General features: G+C 43.7%; 1 protein-coding gene across 2 annotated transcripts; it reads right to left on the bottom strand.

Annotated features, from left to right (window-relative positions):
• Positions 1 to 5996: 5996 nt before the first annotated feature.
• On the bottom strand, positions 5997 to 12778 carry LOC139153253 (alveolar macrophage chemotactic factor-like). 2 transcript variants are annotated; one of them, XM_070726952.1, is made up of 4 exons: positions 12609 to 12778; positions 8455 to 8578; positions 8258 to 8351; positions 5997 to 6513 (listed from the first exon to the last, which is right to left on the bottom strand). In XM_070726952.1, the coding sequence occupies exons 1-4, from the start codon at positions 12748 to 12750 to the stop codon at positions 6502 to 6504; spliced, it is 372 nt and encodes a 123-aa protein (XP_070583053.1). In that variant the 5' UTR covers positions 12751 to 12778; the 3' UTR covers positions 5997 to 6501. The 2 variants fall into 2 exon arrangements, with proteins under 2 accessions (XP_070583053.1, XP_070583054.1); XM_070726953.1 differs by having other exon boundaries at positions 8267 to 8351; positions 12609 to 12774.
• Positions 12779 to 17923: the final 5145 nt, after the last annotated feature.

Raw genomic sequence — 17923 nt, 5'->3', positions numbered from 1 at the left:
ACTTTTTCTCTCCAACATTTCATGTTTATACATAAATCACATACTGAAGGAATAACATCCATACATGTAACTTTTTACTTAGCTAGTATGATTCAAACTACCTGTTGAATGGCTATGAATAGATAGTACTGAGCAGATGTATATAATGTATAGTCATCATGCTTTAACCTTTTTGATAATAAAGATTTTAAAAAACAGTACTCTTTCTAATGGCAATATAAATCCTTGAAAGATTGAAGCTGAGTTAGAACAAAAAAGCACTAAAAAGCCTGGATTGGTTGAGGATTGGCTATTAAAATTATCTATTGTAATGCAAGGTATAACTCCTCCCAATTTCCATGGTAGCGAGAGGTGCCAGAAGGAAGTTGGGAAAAAATAGTTAGAAGGAAATATTTAAAGCTTTTAAGAAAACATTTTTTAAAAAAACCTCCCCATTTTATCTTGATTAATGCAGAACTCACTACCCACCCACCACACATACACACACAACCTTTTCTTGGACATGAATTTGCATGAAACTTTAAACAAATAAGGAAAAACTTTCTGATGGTGAGAGTGATCAATCAGTGGAACGGCTTGCTTGCAGAAGTGGTGAATGCTCCAACAATAGAGACTTTCAAGGAAAGGTTGGACTGCTATTTGACTGTGGTGATGTAGGGTCTACTTCACTAGTGTGGGGTTGGACTAGAAGACCTGTAAGGTCCCTCCCAACTCTAATAAATAATTAAATGAATAAATCTTTAATTTGCTCTGAAGATAAATACAATGCCTCAAGCAAATATTGGGAAAGGATACACCCTTAACTTGGCCTTATCTCATACTGATGTCAGATGAGCCTTGACCCAGTTTAAGACAACTCTCTGCAGTTGGACAGCTTTAGCACAGCTTGCCAGCTGTTCGCTCTAAATTACCTAAGGCAGCCAATAGACTATTCTCCTGCATGCCAGGAAAGCAATTCTCAATTTACCTTCTTTAGGTGGGTCTTATTGAATAAATATACTTTTTCGTACTAGATTACGTAAATTTTTTAATAGACTATTCTCCTGCATGCCCGGAAAGCAATTCTTAATTTACTTTCTGTAGATGGATTTTAGTGAATAAATGTTTTTGGGGTAAACTTAATAGTTAAGTTGAAGTATTAGAGCAGACCTGGCAAAGTGCGGCCCGGGGGCCGGATGCGGAGGTTAGAAGGAAGGAAGGAAGGAAGGAAGGAGGGAGGGAGGGAGGGAAGGAAGGAAGAAAGGAAGGAGAAATGGATGGAGGAAGGAAGGAAGGAGAAATGGAGGAAGGAAGGATAAATTCTCTTTCCATGCCCTTTTGCAAAAGTCCAATTTTTAAATTGTTCATTGGTTTCATTGGCCTTTCCAAGAAATTTAAAGCAAACCCCCCCACCCCACCTCTCAGGGGAAAATAAGTGAGGAGGAGGAAGAAAGGAACCCAAAGTTACTTTCAGGCAAAGCCTCCACTATGTTTTCTCAACTGACAATGTAGGTCAGTTGAAGAGAGGCACCTGAAAGGAATATTTTGAAAGAGAAGTAAAGAACTGCCCAAAAGCAGAAATAAAAGACAGAGAAAATCAGAGAGACAGAAGCTTCTCCCCATCTGGAGAAGGAGGGAAGGAAGGAGAAATGGAGGGAACAAGGAAGGAAGGAAGGAAGGAAGGAAGGAAGGAAGGAAGGAAGGAAGGAAGGAAGGAAGGAAGGAAGGAAGGGGTGGGCAATTAATTAATAATTATAATATAATATATAATTATATAGATATAATAAATAGAATAGAATAATATAATATACCGTAATAGAATAGAATACAACACAACACAATACAACACAATACAACAAAATACAACACAATACAACACTATATAATAGAATATATAATTATAATTTATAATTATAGTATAATTAACTCAGTTCTACCCAATAATATACAGTATTGGGTAGAACTGAGTTAATTATATTAACCGGCCATCTAAAACCATCCCAATTTCTCATGCAGCCCCATGGCAAAATTAATTGCCCACCCCTGTGTTAGAGTGTTAGAATGAACATCTAAGCACACATAGCAACAAGCTTTAGAGAAAAAAAAATAGTTTCTATTTTGTTCCCAGATCTGATTCCCTAATCTATGTGTAATTGATCATCTCGAAACACTGCAGTAATACAATGGCTAGATCATTTGCTTGGCATGCTTTGCATGCTAAAGACTCCTGATTGAACAAAATCATTTATTTAATAATTGGAATTATAATTTCCCTGAGCTATCAAAAACTCAACACTTTATAATTTTTGTTGTCAATTGAGAGAGAAGCCTAATCCTAGCTTTAACCTACTATTTCCCATTCCAAGGCCTCCATTCAATCTTCATCATACTCTAATCCTGTTATGTCTTATTGACCAAGCCATTCAGATTCAATTTCCTTGCTAGCCTTTTTATATCTTCTTTTTTGAAGCAAAGTTTTTTCTTAGTAAAGAAACTACCCTGTGCAGTTTTTTTTCCTCTTGGATAAATGTTCGGGGAATGTTTGACTAAAATTCACTACGGTATTCCAAATGTTGCATCAGTATTCCCTATGTTATTAATAGTCACATAATGCTAGTTTTTCGCAGATAAAATCGCTCAGATCCAGACGGACCTTGACACTGACTGGAATGCAGTGTTGGCTGACAAGTCAGTTGAGGGGCCCATCTTACTCCTGTTGTGTAGATGGAGTTTGACCTGGTGACACCTAATGAAATGGATAAAGCTATAGAAGCTGTGAGCTCTGCCACCTGCTTATTGGACTCATGTCCTGGCTGGTTTCGGCCAGCAGGGATGTGACACGAGGCTGGGTCCAGGTGGTTGTCAATGCTTCTTTGAGGGAGGGGTCCTTCCTGGTTCCCTTAAAGGAGGCAGCAGTGCACCCCCTCCCCAAGAAGCCTTCCCTGGAACCGGCTATCTTAAACAACTACCATCCTTTCTTCAACCTTCCCTCTTTAGGGAAGGTTGTTGAGAAGGTGGTATCGCTCCAGCTCCTACAGTCCTTGGATGAAACTAATTATCTTGGCAACAGCACTGAAACTGCTTTGCTTGTGCTGACAGATTATCTCTGGCAGGCCCGGGATAGGGATTATTCCTCTATCCTGGTGCTTATTGGTGTCTCAGCGGCTTTCGATACCATTGACCATTGTATCCTTCTGCGCCAACTGTGAGTGGGATGCACCATATTACTGTGGTTCTCCTCCTACCTCTCCAGTCAGTTGCAATCAGTGTTGGCAGGGGGTCAGAGGTCGGCTCCTAGGTCCCTCCTTTTTGCAGTTCCTCAGGGATCGATCCTCTCCCCCCTGCTGTTTAATATCTCCGAGACCGCCTCCTGCCACACAAATCCCAGCGACCGATTAGGTCCCACAGAGTGGGCCTTCTCCGGGTCCCTTCAACTAAACAATGTCGGTTGGCGGGCCCCAGGGGAAGAACCTTCTCTGTGGCGGCACCGACTCTCTGGAACCAACTCCCCCCAGAGATTAGAACTGCCCCTACTCTTCCTGCCTTCCATAAACTCCTTAAAACCCACCTTTGCCATCAGGCATGGGGGAATTGAAACACCTCCCCCGGGCATGTTCAATTTATACATGGTATGCTTGTGTGTGTGTCTGTTAGTATATGAGGTTCTTTTAAATCTTTAAATATTTTAAAGTTATTTGGATTATTTATGATTTGTTCTATCTTGTTGTGAGCCGCCCCGAGTCTTCGGAGAGGGGCGGCATACAAATCTAAATAATAAATAAATAAATAAAATAAAATATCTACATGAAACTACTTGGTAAGATCATCTAATGGCTTGGGTGAGTTACAATCAATATGCTGATGACACTCAGCTATACATCTCCACTCCATGTCAGGGTCTGGCACTTGGGCATCCTCCTCAATCCACAGCTGAGTTTAGAACACCATCTCTCAGCTGTGGTTAGGGGGACGTTTGCTCAGGTTCACCTGGTATAACAGTTGCGGCCCTATCTGGATAGGGAGTCTCTTCTCACAGTCACTCATGCCCTTATCACCTCGAGGTTCGACTACTGTAATGCTCTCTACATGGGGCTACCTTTGAAGAATGTTTGGAGACTGCAGGTAGTGCAAAATGCAACTATGCGAGCTGTCATTGGCCTCCCAAGATATGCCCATGTCTCTCCAACACTCAGTGAGCTGCATTGGCTGCTGATTGGTCTCTGAACGCAATTCATAGTGTTGGCCTGTTCTCCCGCGCTGCATGCCATCGTCTCGGCACAGCACTAGAGGCTTGACTTGGCAGCACACTACTATCTTCTGAGTTTGCCTAGACTAGGGGTAGGCAAAGTTGGCTCTTCTATGTCATATGGACTTCAACTCCCAGAATTCCTCAGCTAGCATGATTGGCTCAGGAATTCTGGGAGCTGAAGTCCACAAGTCATAGAAGAGCCACCTTTGCCTACCCCTGGCCTAGACTATGCTGACAATGAATGGCTGCTGCTAGTGCTGCGTGGAGGACAAGGGAAGGAGAGCCCCTTCGTTGAGCGAGATCTTCCTCGCCTATTTTTGCCCAGATGAAACCTCCAAATGCGGGGTTAGTAGTAGGGAGAAACTTTTGGAATGAGGGAGGGGAGGCAGCAGAGGTCTCCCACTGCTGTTGCTGAATCTGAATGTCTTCCCCCCCTCCCCCAGCGCTGTGCTTCCGAAAGCCTGGCATGGCAGGTGGAAATTTCCGGCAATTTCTTTGCTTCTGTGTATGTGCAGAAGCAAAAAAATGCCAGAAATTTGCAAAATGTCACACATGAGAGATTCAGTTTCTGTGCATGTTCCAGTACTGCCAGTGATGGGCAGCCCTTCACTGCTCCCAACAGGCAGTAAGGTCTCAGAGTTGACCTTCTTTAGGTCCCATCAACCAGGCAATGTCATCCAGCGGGGCCTAGGGGAAGAGTCTTCTCTGTGGCGGCCCCAGTATTGCCCACAAGATCATATGCTGCAACGTCCTGCCTGTTGGCGACTACTTCAGCTTCAACCACAACAACACAAGAACACACAACAGATTTAAACTTAATATTAACCGCTCCAAACTTGACTGTAAAAAATATGACTTCAGTAACCGAGTTGTCGAAGCGTAGAACTCATTACCGGACTCCATAGTGTCATCCCCAAACCCACAACATTACCCTTAGATTATCTACGGTTGACCTATCCAGATTTCTAAGAGGTCAGTAAGGGATGAGTACAAGTGCACTTGAGTACCTTCCGTCCCGTCCTATTGCTCTCCTAAATCTCCTATACCTTTCTTCTATTCCTATATCTCTTCTTCTATTCTTTCATTGATATGTTCTATTCCTATATCTTCTTTTCTATTATTTCTTAGATATATTTTACTATGAGTATCTCCTCTATAACCTTCATCATGTATTTTACTATGTGTATATAGATATATACCCACTAAAACCCTCATTGTGTATTGGACAAAATAAATGAATATATAAATAAATAAAAATAAATTTGCACCGCCCCTATCATCTTGGCCTTCTGTAAGATCTTAAAAACTTATCTTTGCCGACAGGCTTGGGGCCATTGAGTTTTAACATCTAGCCTGCCCGACAACTGAATGTATAATGTATGATAGGATGAATGGGGATGATTGGTTTTAAGAATCAGGGTATTTAGAGTATATTTTAAAGATAGATTTCTTATATGGTTTTGTATTTACCTTTGTTGTGAGCTGCCCTGAGTCTCCAAAGGACAGCATAGAAATCTAATAAACAAACAAGCAAACAAATACTTTGTATTAAGGCATTATCCTTGTATCAGTCAGTATTTTTTAGTTTTTTATTTAGCATATTATTTAATTCCTAGAAATATATCCCCAAACTCAAGCAACCAATTAGAATTAGGAAAAATGATATAAAGTATTTATTGTATATATGTTTTCCTCTCTAGTTCAAAAGAAACTAGAAAAGTAATTAAAATGTCAAAAGGAAAAATAAAGATGCACACGTAACAATCAGTTCTGGAACACAACACAACACAATATAATTCTTTATTAGCCAAGTGTGATCTGACACACAAACAATTTGTCTTTGGTGTATATGCTCTCGGTGTACATAAAATAAAAGATATATTTGTCTATCTGGCTATAAAATACATTCTACTTTTGATGAAGACATCCAAGCAAATTTCTAAACAGAGTTATAGCCTTATTCTACTAAGGGTGATGGCTGGGTGGGGTATTTTGTTTTTTGGATTTCCTACTCTTATTAACAACAATGCAGGAATATTTAGGCAGTCCAACTGCAACGAGGAACTGTTCCACTTAATATTGGAGATCAGTCCAGAACAGTTAGATGCTACCACCTGCTGTACACTTAATGTATGATTATGCAAAGCAAGAAAGCAGTGTTTGAAAGATTCATTTCATAACCATCAAAGGCAGAAAGCTCTTTCCTCTGTCTAGGCAATTTTTTAGTATTTTTCTTTCTCCCATCTTCCATTACTTCCATTTTGCACAGGCTGTTACTGATTTTCCTGTGGATTTAAACAGCAAAATATAAACATTGGACATAAAAAGAAAGACGTTATTGAGGCATAAATTTATGCACAACTACTATTGTTTATATTCCTTTATATTTACTGTGTTTAAGGAACACTTAATATTTAATATTTATTTATTTATTTTATTTATTAGATTTGTATGCCGCCCCTCTCCATAGACTCAGGGCGGCTCACAACACAATAAAACAGTTCATGACAAATCTAATAATTTACAATTTAAAATATTTTAAAAACCCCATTATTAAGCAGGCATACATACAAACATACCATACATAAATTGTATAGGCCCGGGGGAGATATCTCAGTTCCCCCATGCCTGATGACAAAGGTGGGTTTTGAGGAGTTTACGAAAGACAAGGAGGGTAGGGGCAGTTCTAATCTCTGGGGGGAGCTGGTTCCAGAGAGTCGGGGCCGCCACAGAGAAGGCTCTTCCCCTGGGGCCCGCCAACCGACATTGTTTAGTTGACGGGCCCCAGATAATTTAGTAATATGGCCATTAAGTGACTAGGCATGTTGTTATACAAAGTGCCTGAGATAGGGAAGGCCCCAGGAGGCCTACCACAGGCCAAGGGCCACATTGCAGCACCAGCCCAGCACATAAGTAGCTTGCCATCCCTAAACCCTGTGTCGCCAGATGTTAAATCCTTACTGAAATGAAGGACTGCAATCAATGGGTAAGAACGATTCTTTATTGAACAAGACGTAACGGGTTACAGAACAGAACAAGACAAACATGGCCGTGCCTGGCAGCTATATATAAGCCGGGCTGCCAGGCTGAGCCAACCAATCACCTTGCAGTATTTTCCCGCCCAAGGAATGTGGGGCGGGTACAAGGCCTAACTGTCCTCTGGACACAACACTTGACTTCCCGCTTTGCTGGGTCCCCACAGACCTTGGGCTTACTTCCAACCCCATTGGGTCCCACAGTCTCCACCCCACTCATCATAGCTTGGACCACTTAAATTTTACACAGATTTCCTTCAGGAAGCAGCTGCTCCATCGCCCACCCTTCTTACATGGAAGCCACATGGCACCATTCCAGAAGTGGGTGTCATTTTGGAAGCGCCTGCAATAAATTGTGGCTGCTCCAAAATGCCACTCACTTTTGACACAGCATCACGTGGCCTCTACTCGGTACTCTGACCTATGGATAGATCAGCTGTCCTTTCCGTGCTAGTCATGTAGGAAGGCCGCGTGACAGAGAGAAGCTGCTTTCCAATGGAAATCTACAGAAACAGTAAAATGAACCAAGTTGTAGGGAAAAGGCGCAGCCAGATGGGAAGCAGGCCCATGGACTTAGCAGTGTGAGAAGCAGGCTTAAATCTTGGCAAAAAGTAAGTGAGGAGGTTGCTGCAGCATTCCTGCGCTCAGTTGTAAGGACAGATGGGATTTCCAAACACTCAACTTTTGTTCACAAGACCACCGTAGTGGCTGTAATTTTGGCCAAGGGTTGTAAGTTTCTTTCTTCATTTTGAACAGTTTCTGAACTTCATAAGTAGAAATTCCTGAGCATCATAAGTAGAGGACTACCTGTAGTTCTGATGCCAAATTCAACTGGTGCCTTAGGCCAATAGGATAGTAACTCTGGCATAGAGCAATACCAAGACATTTCTCAGCCTTATTTAGAAGATAAAGTATCAGTTTTCAATCAAATCCTATAATGTCATTTCATTTGAGAAGTGTTCTTTAGTTCCATTCACTTCCCCTAAATACTTACAATAGATACCCTGTTCAGAACACTCTGGACAATGCGTTTGACCCATTGAGCTTCTGGATCCAGGCAGACTTTGAGCCCAGTCTTCAAGGTAGCTCTGATAATTAAAGACAGAGAAAATGGCTGTATGAATTTAACTACTTTCATATAAGCATCACTCTTTTTAAGAAGAGGATATAATCAGGCCAAAAGACACTTACATGGCTTGCAGAACATTGCAGTGTGGTCTTGGCTGGATTAAATGTATGGAACTAATACGGCTTCGTAAGGTTGCAGTGGCTGTAGTGGCGATACACTCGCACCTGTTTCCATTCTCATGGAGATCTGTGCAGACAAAGAAACCAGGAGAAACTTGGATGCCAGACAATGCATAAGCATTGCCTTACATATTAAGCCTGGCGATTATTTATCTGAGGTACAAGCAGTAAGAAAGAGACCACTCAAAATGCACCAGAGAGGATCAATCACTATTCAAAAGATTTCAAATTCAAACCTGGTTAGCTTTTGCAGTGCACAAACAGTATCTTCAGTCTCTAAAATGACTTTGTTGTGTTTCAATTTCTTGTTATTCTTTTTTAAAAAAATTAAAACTTTTTTGCAAATTACAAATAATACTTTTTATAAAAGCAAAAAGTGTTAAGTGAATAGGAAAGAAAAGAAAAAAGAAAGGAGAGGAGAAAAAGACAACATAAAGAAGTGGCTTCTGACCTTTTTTAGAGTTACAATGCATTTACATTTTATCCTCTCTAAACTACATAAAAGCTTTATTAACTCTTCTTAGTATATCTAATTGCATTACTATTATTACATAATGAAGCATAGCTTTAGTATTAATTGCATTAGTATTATTACAAAATGAAGTTATTTAATTTTTTTATTATTACTTACTATAAAACATTAAATAACTTCATTTTGTAATACTAATGCAAAAAGGGAAATTAGATAGATGGAGAGAGAGAGAGATGTTTGTATGTGTATACAGTAGTCCCTCGATTATCGCGAGGGTTCCGTTCCAGGACCCCTTGCGATAATCGAAATTTCGCGATATAGCGGTGCGGAAGTAAAAACACCATCTGCGCATGCGTGCCACTTTTCCATGGTGTTTTTACTTCCGCACCGCCCGCCCGCTGCCCGCCACTTGTCCGCTGCCCGCCCGCTCACCTCGCCAGCAAGAGGGGAAGACCCATGAAAGGTTCCTTGGGCCGCCTAGCAGCTGATCTGCTCGGCAGCGCAGCAGCAGCCTGCGCTGCCGAGCAGATCAGCTGCTAGGCGGCCCAAGGAACCTTCCATGGGTCTTCCCCCTCTTGCTTGTGAGGGCGCTTCAACGTTTCCGGACGGCAAGCTCGGACTCTTTCTTTTTCCCTCAGAGGACGCTTATGACAGGCGGCTGAGGCTTCGAGTGTGTCCCCTTCCACCGCCAAGGCCTCCCAGGAGTCCACACCCCCTTTTAAGGCGCCCGCAGATCAAGCGCTCTAGCCAGGCCCGGGCGCACGCCCCCTCTTCCCGCTTCGGTGGGCCTGCCCGGCGCGGGGGTCTCTTCCCCCTCATGGACACTCTTCGTGCCTGGCTTCCTTCTCTCTCCTCCCTTCCCCCCGCTTTCCTCCGGGCGTGTTGGAGAAGAGGGTCTTCTTCCGCTCTTATTGTCTTGGGTGGGCGGGAGGCAGGAGCTGCAGAAAGGGAAACTTTTTGTTTTCCTTCGCTCCGCCACCCAAGAGAGCGGAGAGGCAGCGGGGGCGCAAGGAAGAAGAAGCGGTGGTGGCGGCGGCTTCCTTCGGGGGCAACGCCAGCAAGAGGGTCTTCCCCCTCTTGCTGGCGTGCGTGGGCGGTGGGGAAGACCCATGGGAGATTCCTTGGGCCGCCTAGCAGCTGAGGGTCTTCCCCACCGCCCACGCACGCCAGCAAGAGGGCGAAGACCCTCTTGCTGGCGTTGCCCCCGAAGGAAGCCGCCGCCGCCACGCCCGGCTCGGCTTCCCTGGCTCCTTGGCCGGGTGGGCTCGGCCGAAAGGGGCTGGAACTGCAGAGCCGAAGGGTGGCCTTTTTGTCTGGGAGGGAAGATGACGCGCGGGCGGCACAGGGGGGGGGAGGCAAAGCTCTGCGGCTCCAGCCACTTTCAGCCAAGCCTCCCCGGCCACGGAGCCAGGGAAGCCGAGCCGGGCGTGGAACATCGGCGCAGGAGGCAGGACACGATCGGGCGACCGGAGCAGCAGCGCCGCCGCCGTCACGCCCGGCTCGGCTTCCCTGGCTGCGTGGCCGGGGAGGCTCGGCTGAAAGTGGCTGGAGCCGCAGAGCTTTGCCTCCCCCCCCCCTCGCCCCTGTGCCGCCCGCGCGTCATCTTCCCTCCCAGACAAAAAGGCCGCCCTTCGGCTCTGCAGTTCCAACCTTCCATGGGTCTTCCCCCTCTTGCTTGTGAGGGCGCTTCAACGTTTCCGGACGGCAAGCTCGGACTCTTTCTTTTTCCCTCAGAGGACGCTTATGACAGGCGGCTGAGGCTTCGAGTGTGTCCCCTTCCACCGCCAAGGCCTCCCAGGAGTCCACACCCCCTTTTAAGGCGCCCGCAGATCAAGCGCTCTAGCCAGGCCCGGGCGCACGCCCCCTCTTCCCGCTTCGGTGGGCCTGCCCGGCGCGGGGGTCTCTTCCCCCTCATGGACACTCTTCGTGCCTGGCTTCCTTCTCTCTCCTCCCTTCCCCCCGCTTTCCTCCGGGCGTGTTGGAGAAGAGGGTCTTCTTGTTTTCCTTCGCTCCGCCACCCAAGAGAGCGGAGAGGCAGCGGGGGCGCAAGGAAGAAGAAGCGGTGGTGGCGGCGGCTTCCTTCGGGGGCAACGCCAGCAAGAGGGTCTTCCCCCTCTTGCTGGCGTGCGTGGGCGGTGGGGAAGACCCATGGGAGATTCCTTGGGCCACCTAGCAGCTGAGGGTCTTCCCCACCGCCCACGCACGCCAGCAAGAGGGCGAAGACCCTCTTGCTGGCGTTGCCCCCGAAGGAAGCCGCCGCCGCCACGCCCGGCTCGGCTTCCCTGGCTCCTTGGCCGGGTGGGCTCGGCCGAAAGGGGCTGGAACTGCAGAGCCGAAGGGCGGCCTTTTTGTCTGGGAGGGAAGATGACGCGCGGGCGGCACAGGGGCGGGGGGGGAGGCAAAGCTCTGCGGCTCCAGCCACTTTCAGCCGAGCCTCCCCGGCCACGCAGCCAGGGAAGCCGAGCCGGGCGTGGCGGCGGCGGCGCTGCTGCTCCGGTCGCCCGATCGTCTCCTGCCTCCCGCGCCGATGTTCCACGCCCGGCTCGGCTTCCCTGGCTGCTTGGCGGGGGGGGGAGGCTTGGCCGAAAGGGGCTGTACCCGCAGAGCTTTGCCTCCCACCCCTCACCCCTGTGCTGCCGGCGCGTCATCTTCCCTCCCAGACTCCCCCGGCAAAGTGACGTGGAGGAATGGAAAGCTGAAATCGGGCGGTTTGAGTTTCCCATTCCTTCAAGTCACTTCGCCGCTGCTCTCCTGGCTAAACTGTGTGGCAGGAGACAGGCTTTGAGTTTTTGGCTGGGGGGGAGAAGTAGAACCTTCCTAACTCCCCCCCCCCCACCAGCCAGAAGGAGCGGCGAAGTGACGTGGAGGAATGGAAAGCTGAAACTGGGCGGTTTGAGTTTCCCATTCCTCCAAGTCACTTTGCCGCTCCTCTCCTGGCTAAACCGGCGGCAGGAGACAGGGTTGGGGGGGGGTACTGGGAAGCCCCCCAGGCCGACTGCCACCTTTTCAAACAGCCGCGCCCTTCCCAGCTGAGTCCTGAAGCCAAGCGCCAAAGGCGAACTTCTGCGCTTGGCTTCAGGACTCAGCTGGGAAGCGGCACGGGTGTTTTAAAAGGTCTCCCCCGGCATGGGGGGCTTCCTAGCACCCCCCCAAACCCGGGTTGGGGGTTCGGGGGGGTGCTAGGAAGCCCCCATGCCGGCGGGAAGACCCAGGGAAGGTTCCTTTGGCCGCCTAGCAGCTGATCTGCCCGGCGGTAATGCAAACTCCACCATCTACGCATGCGTGCAGATGGTGGTGTTACTTCCGGGTAGAAAACTCGCGATATAGCATTTCGCGAAGCTCGAGATCGCGAAACTCGAGGGATCACTGTAAATGAAGAGGCAACAGCCATTGCGATCTCCGGAACGTTGTTGCCTCTTTATTTATAAATGCACCCGGAACTCAGCAAGTTCACATAGAATCAGGGGTCCGTCGATGGAGCTTCGTTTCATTTCTTTTCTCGACTAAGGAACCCATAAGCCTTTCCCTATGCTTGACTCGAGGAAAGATGGGGAAGAGGCCATCTCTGTTTCTCGAGGAGCCGATTGCGAGGAGAATCTTGCTTCCCCCTCGCAGACCCACTTACTCCGGGGAAGCAAGGCGTTTCCGGTTGATGGCATCAGGACCATGAAGAGGAAAAGAAGCAGAAAAGACGTGCTTAAGAGTTGACGGGCCATCTTGCGTCGAGGAGTCTGGACGATGTTCTGTAAGAGTGCTCCCTCAGCCATCTGTGCAGGCTTTTTATGCCTCCTGGGTCTGGGAATTGCGTAAGTTTTTTGTGAAACAAAAATAAAATGCAGACGAACAGATGAAACTATTCTTGGGTTGGCGAGGTAGGCTGAATCTCTCCTGACGCCGAATAAATAATGAGATTTTTTTTCCCCCCAGAAATTTTGGGAAAGAGGAACAGCAGACGCAAGTACACGCAGCGTTTTCCAACTATTTCTAGAACTTCTGGAAGGAACTCTTCCAGTGTTTTCAACATATGGACATGCACATATTGTAAGGATTGCTTTGCTCCCTTTAATCGTAAAAGAGCAGCTGTCTTCCTTCCACAATTGCATCTTTCCATCTATTAATTTGGGGGGGTTTTCCAAATCCATATGTATGCCTTTGGGTAGGTGCTTTCTTTTCCCCTTAATTCTTAATTTGTTAATGAAAAATTCCTTCTGAAGTACTGTATTTTCATGTTTTGGGTATGGAATAGAATAGAATTCTTTATTTGCCAAGTGTGATTGCATACACAAGGAATTTGTCTTTCGTGCATATGCTCTCAGTGTATCATACATGGTATTCTTACAATTAGGAGGAAAGCCAAAGGATGCTTCCGTTAAGCTAGTGGTACCATTGTCACAGCTAAGAAGAATGTCCACTTTTGAAAAATTCTTCAAAATATTTTCCCCTCTGAAGAATTTGGGATAAAGAGATTGTCCCAGTGTATGGTTTATTAATCTGATGAAGAATTTCAAAAACAATTTCTGCTAGTTTACTCTGAATTGTTAGAATGGTTTTCCTTTTATAGGTTGCAATGTAAATGATTTCAATGAAGGTTAAGAATTATTAATGAGACGAATCTCACTTTTCTTAGTAATACTGTATTTAATTTTTTGGGGAAAATACAGCAGTAGAATTACAATGTTAGAAAGTGCAAGGCACAACTAAGATAGTATTGCTCTATTCTTTTACAAGCATAGGCCTGGCTCTTTTTACTCTTCAATTAATCTGAAATTTAGTGTGGCAGGAAGCAAAGAATGGAAAATGTTCATTATTTAAAAGGAATTACACTTTTATTTTAACAATATTTTAACGATGTTATTTTAAAACATTTTTCAAAAAGTGAAGAGGGCGGAGAGAAAATGAAATTTGAGATATTTTTCTACTCAATAACAGGAATCGGTGTGGTTTTTTTCCAGAATATTTGCAAATCTTTTGATGAACTCAGTTCTCCCATGTTTCTCAGAAATGCTATGTTGTTTGTTTTCCAATAAAAATAATGATTTTTGTCTTCTATATTTGAGTTCAAGGTGTCAGGAATTCAGATGGGAATCTGTCTGCATTCAGTTGTATTGATGAATGCTGCTCAAGGTATTAGGAATAAGTGGATTAAGTCATAATCCTTATTTTTTTTTCTTTTAGTTTGAATGGTTGAATTAAAAGGCTTGAAAAGTGTGCATATGGGAAACCACTTTATGTCTGATCAAAGCTGATTCTATTATCTCTGTATTGCGGAAGTTGTATATTTACTGATTGCTTTGCTTTGTCTAGTCTCTGTCTATGACTATAATAAAAATTGATTGATTGATACAGTGATTGTCTGATCTTGGGCTGATGAATAAACAAAAAGAAACTATGGAACACTGTTTTCTATATTATAACTGCAGTGAGATTATTGTATGCACAAAGATAGAAAAATTGAGGAATACTTATGTTGGAAATGACTTCAACCAATTAAAGAAACCTTGATAAATTAAAAACAAAAATAAATTTATTGAAAAGAAATAATAAAAGCAGTCTGCAAATTGCGGAGGTTGAAATCCCGTCAAGCAGGTTCAAACCAAGAGCCCACCCCCTCTAAATTCCAAAACATATATTATATACAAGTATCATCTCAACGCCCAATTTCTCCATTCACTGAATATGCCCTCAAATGTTTGCAACTAATCCCGAGATATCTCCAGGGAAAATTATCTCTTTTCCAATTCATTTGGCAATGAAGCATTCTACTATGCAGCATCCAATCTCCTAAGCCTTACAGAATGTACCTTCAACCTCCCCTCACCAGCCCCCCTTCTAGCTTCTAGAGGTAAAAATTCAACATTCAAAGAGATTATAATAACCCCCTCCTAAAAAAACAGATTTAATAATGAAGCATGTCAAAATTATAAAACTAAGTATCCAGATACAGATAGGTATATTTAATTTGATAAAAGATTAACATAATTAGAAGAGGTCCCACTCCCATGGATCATCTAGTTCAGTGTTTTTCAACCAGTGTGCCATGGCACACTAGTGTGCCGCGAGACATGGTCAGGTGTGCCCCGAAGCTCAGAGAGAAAGAAAGAGAGAAAGAAAGAGAGAGAAAGAAAGAAAGAGAGAGAAAAAACAAGAGAGAGAAAGAGAAAGAAAGAGAGAGAGAAAGACATAGAGGGAGGGAGAGAGAAAGAGCAAAAAAGAGAGGAAGGAAGGAAGAGAAAGAAAGAGGGATGGAGAGAGAGAGAGAGAAAGAGGAAGGAAGGGAGAGAAAGAGGGAGGGAGAAAGAAATAGAGTGAAGGGGAGGAAGAGAGAGAGAGAGAATTTTTTTGTCCAAACTTTTTTAGCGCCCCCTCCCCCCGGCTCAATGTGCCCCAGGGTTTCATAAATGTAAAAAATGTGTCGCTGCTCAAAAAAGGTTGAAAATCACTGATCTAGTTTAACCCCATCATATTTTTTATTTTTGAATTTTTATTTCTTATACATACAATGGAAGAATGGTGGATGAAGATGACAGAAATTACTGAAATGGCTTCTTTGATGAGAGAAAACACATCCACATTTACTAGTAACTGGAAACTTCTTATTTACTTCCTTCCTTTATTATTTTTGTAAATAATGTAGCAACATTCTACTTCCTCTCCCTATTTTCCCCACAACAAGCGCCCTGTGAGGAGAGTGAATGGGTCAAAGTCATATAGCCAGCTATAATGTTCAAAAGTGGGAGGAGAATTCACAGTCTCCTGGTTTTTAGCCATAGTATTTAAAAAGGGGGTGGGATATGATTTATGGTTTTGATGAGTAGCAGGATGGATTGTAGAAAAAGATTTGTCATGTTGTAATTTGTGAAAGATAAAAGTATAACTGCTTATAGTTATTGTGAAGATTAGAAACCACATCTTGTAGATTTGAATCATTAAGGGTTTAAAAGAAGACACATAGAAATAACCACATCAGTAGGTTTAAAGAGTCTAAAGTGTAAAGAGTTCAATTTTAAAAGTTATACTATCTATTTTATAACTAAAGCCAGAAGACAATCAAAGTCTAACTCGGAACCTCATACTCAGGCATTCAGTCTCATGTATGCACTATTCTTCACAAAACTAAAAGCCTAAAAACGAATATGTTATTAGTGCTGATGTAAATCATCCACAGACATTGAGATCCAAGAGAAATACAGGCCAGTGGCTTCTAAAAGATTTAGAATAACAGAGTTGGAAGGGTCTTTGGAGGTATTCTAGTCCAACCCCTTGCTTAGGCAGGAAACCTATATCATTTCAAACAAATGGTTATCCAATCTCTTTTTAAAAACTTCTAGTGTTGGAGCATTTGCAACTTCTGGAGGCAGGTTGTTCCACTGACTATCAGTTTTTCCTTAGTTCTAGTTTACTTCTCTCCTTGATTAATTTCCATCCATTGCTTCTTGTCCTGCCTTAAGGTGCTTTGGAGATTAGCTTAACTCCCTCTTCTTTGTGGCAGCTCCTGAGATATTGCTTGTCCCCTCCAGTCCTTCTTTTCATCAAACAAGGCATACCCAATTCCAGTAACCATTCTTTACATGTTTTATCCTCCAGTCCCCTAATTATCTTTGTTGCTGTTCTCTGTACTTTTTCTAGAGTCTCGTTTTTATATTGTGACAACCTAAACTGGATGCAGTATTCCAGGTATGGCCCTACCAAGGCATTATAAAGTAGTGTGAATACTTCACGTGATCTTGATTCTATCCTTCTGCTAATGCAGCCTAGAACTGTGTTGGCTTTTTTGGCAGCTGCTGCACACTGCTGGCTCATACGTAAATGGTTGTCCACTAGGACTCCAAGATCCCTCTCACATTACTACTATTGAGCGAGTTACCATACTGTACCTGTGCATTTTGTTTTTCTTGCCTAAATGTATTAGCTCACGTTTTTACCATTGAATTTCATTTTGTTAGATATCCCCCAATGTTCAATATTTTTGTTTTTATTATTCATTTTTATTATTTCACTTGTGGTACCAATGACAATAAATTAGAATCAGAAGTACATGGGTACATTTAACATTTAACAGGGTTAAATCCTGTTGCCAAATTAAAATACAGTAGTAGAAATCAAAGATGTCCAAGATATTGGTTGAATGATTTTGTAATCTGGAAAGAGAGGCAAATTGTTCAATCACACTCATGTATATACTCATATCTAACAAATAATAGACAAGACCAGTAAAGCAAGGGAGACTAGTGATGTATCACATAAACACTCCAAATGGCAAAGTTCCACTTTGCAAGTAAAAGACATTCTAGAATACATCATTAACACCAGATGTGCATATTATAGAGTTGAGCAATATGGGAAGATGTTTGAGCAATATGGGAAGATGTTTTTATGAGGATCCTTGGTAATTAAGTATTGAATGTTTTCCTGACATATTTTTATATACCGTAATACCCTGGTTACCCTTCCAGTAACTCGGGAAAGGGAGTGGGGGAATACAGCATGATCCATTTAAAGAGAAATGTTAAAGTATGTTCATCTTTACTGGTATGAGCATAGTAATGTTTAGATACAGTACCAGAGTAAAGATCTCAGGGTGCAACACCAAACTCTTTTTATTATTTAATTGATGGGGTGGTGCTTTAGTTTGGTTCTTTAATTTAGAAAAATGACTCTACTGATCCCTAGAAAAGCCAATAAGAAATGTTTCTTTCCAAATTAAAGTCTTTCTCATTCCTTTTGCACTGAAGCATTAAAAACTTAAAGGTAATCCCAGTGTTCTTCCTCTATTTTTCAAATAGTCCCCTTCTTCTAGAAAAAAGGCCCTGCCTACTTCCCCTAGCACTGGGTGCCACTTCTGCGCACAGCACTATTTCTGAGGTCTGTGCATGAGTTTCTGTATTGTCTGGACTGTCCTTTCATCACATAGACCTTGTGAAGATTCCTTGAGGATGCAAT

The sequence above is a fragment of the Erythrolamprus reginae genome, chromosome Z (genome assembly GCF_031021105.1).
Source record: "Erythrolamprus reginae isolate rEryReg1 chromosome Z, rEryReg1.hap1, whole genome shotgun sequence".
Lineage (NCBI taxonomy): Eukaryota > Metazoa > Chordata > Lepidosauria > Squamata > Dipsadidae > Erythrolamprus > Erythrolamprus reginae.
The sequence above is the reverse complement of the archived record's forward strand: the minus strand, read 5'-3'. Positions and strand labels throughout refer to the sequence as shown.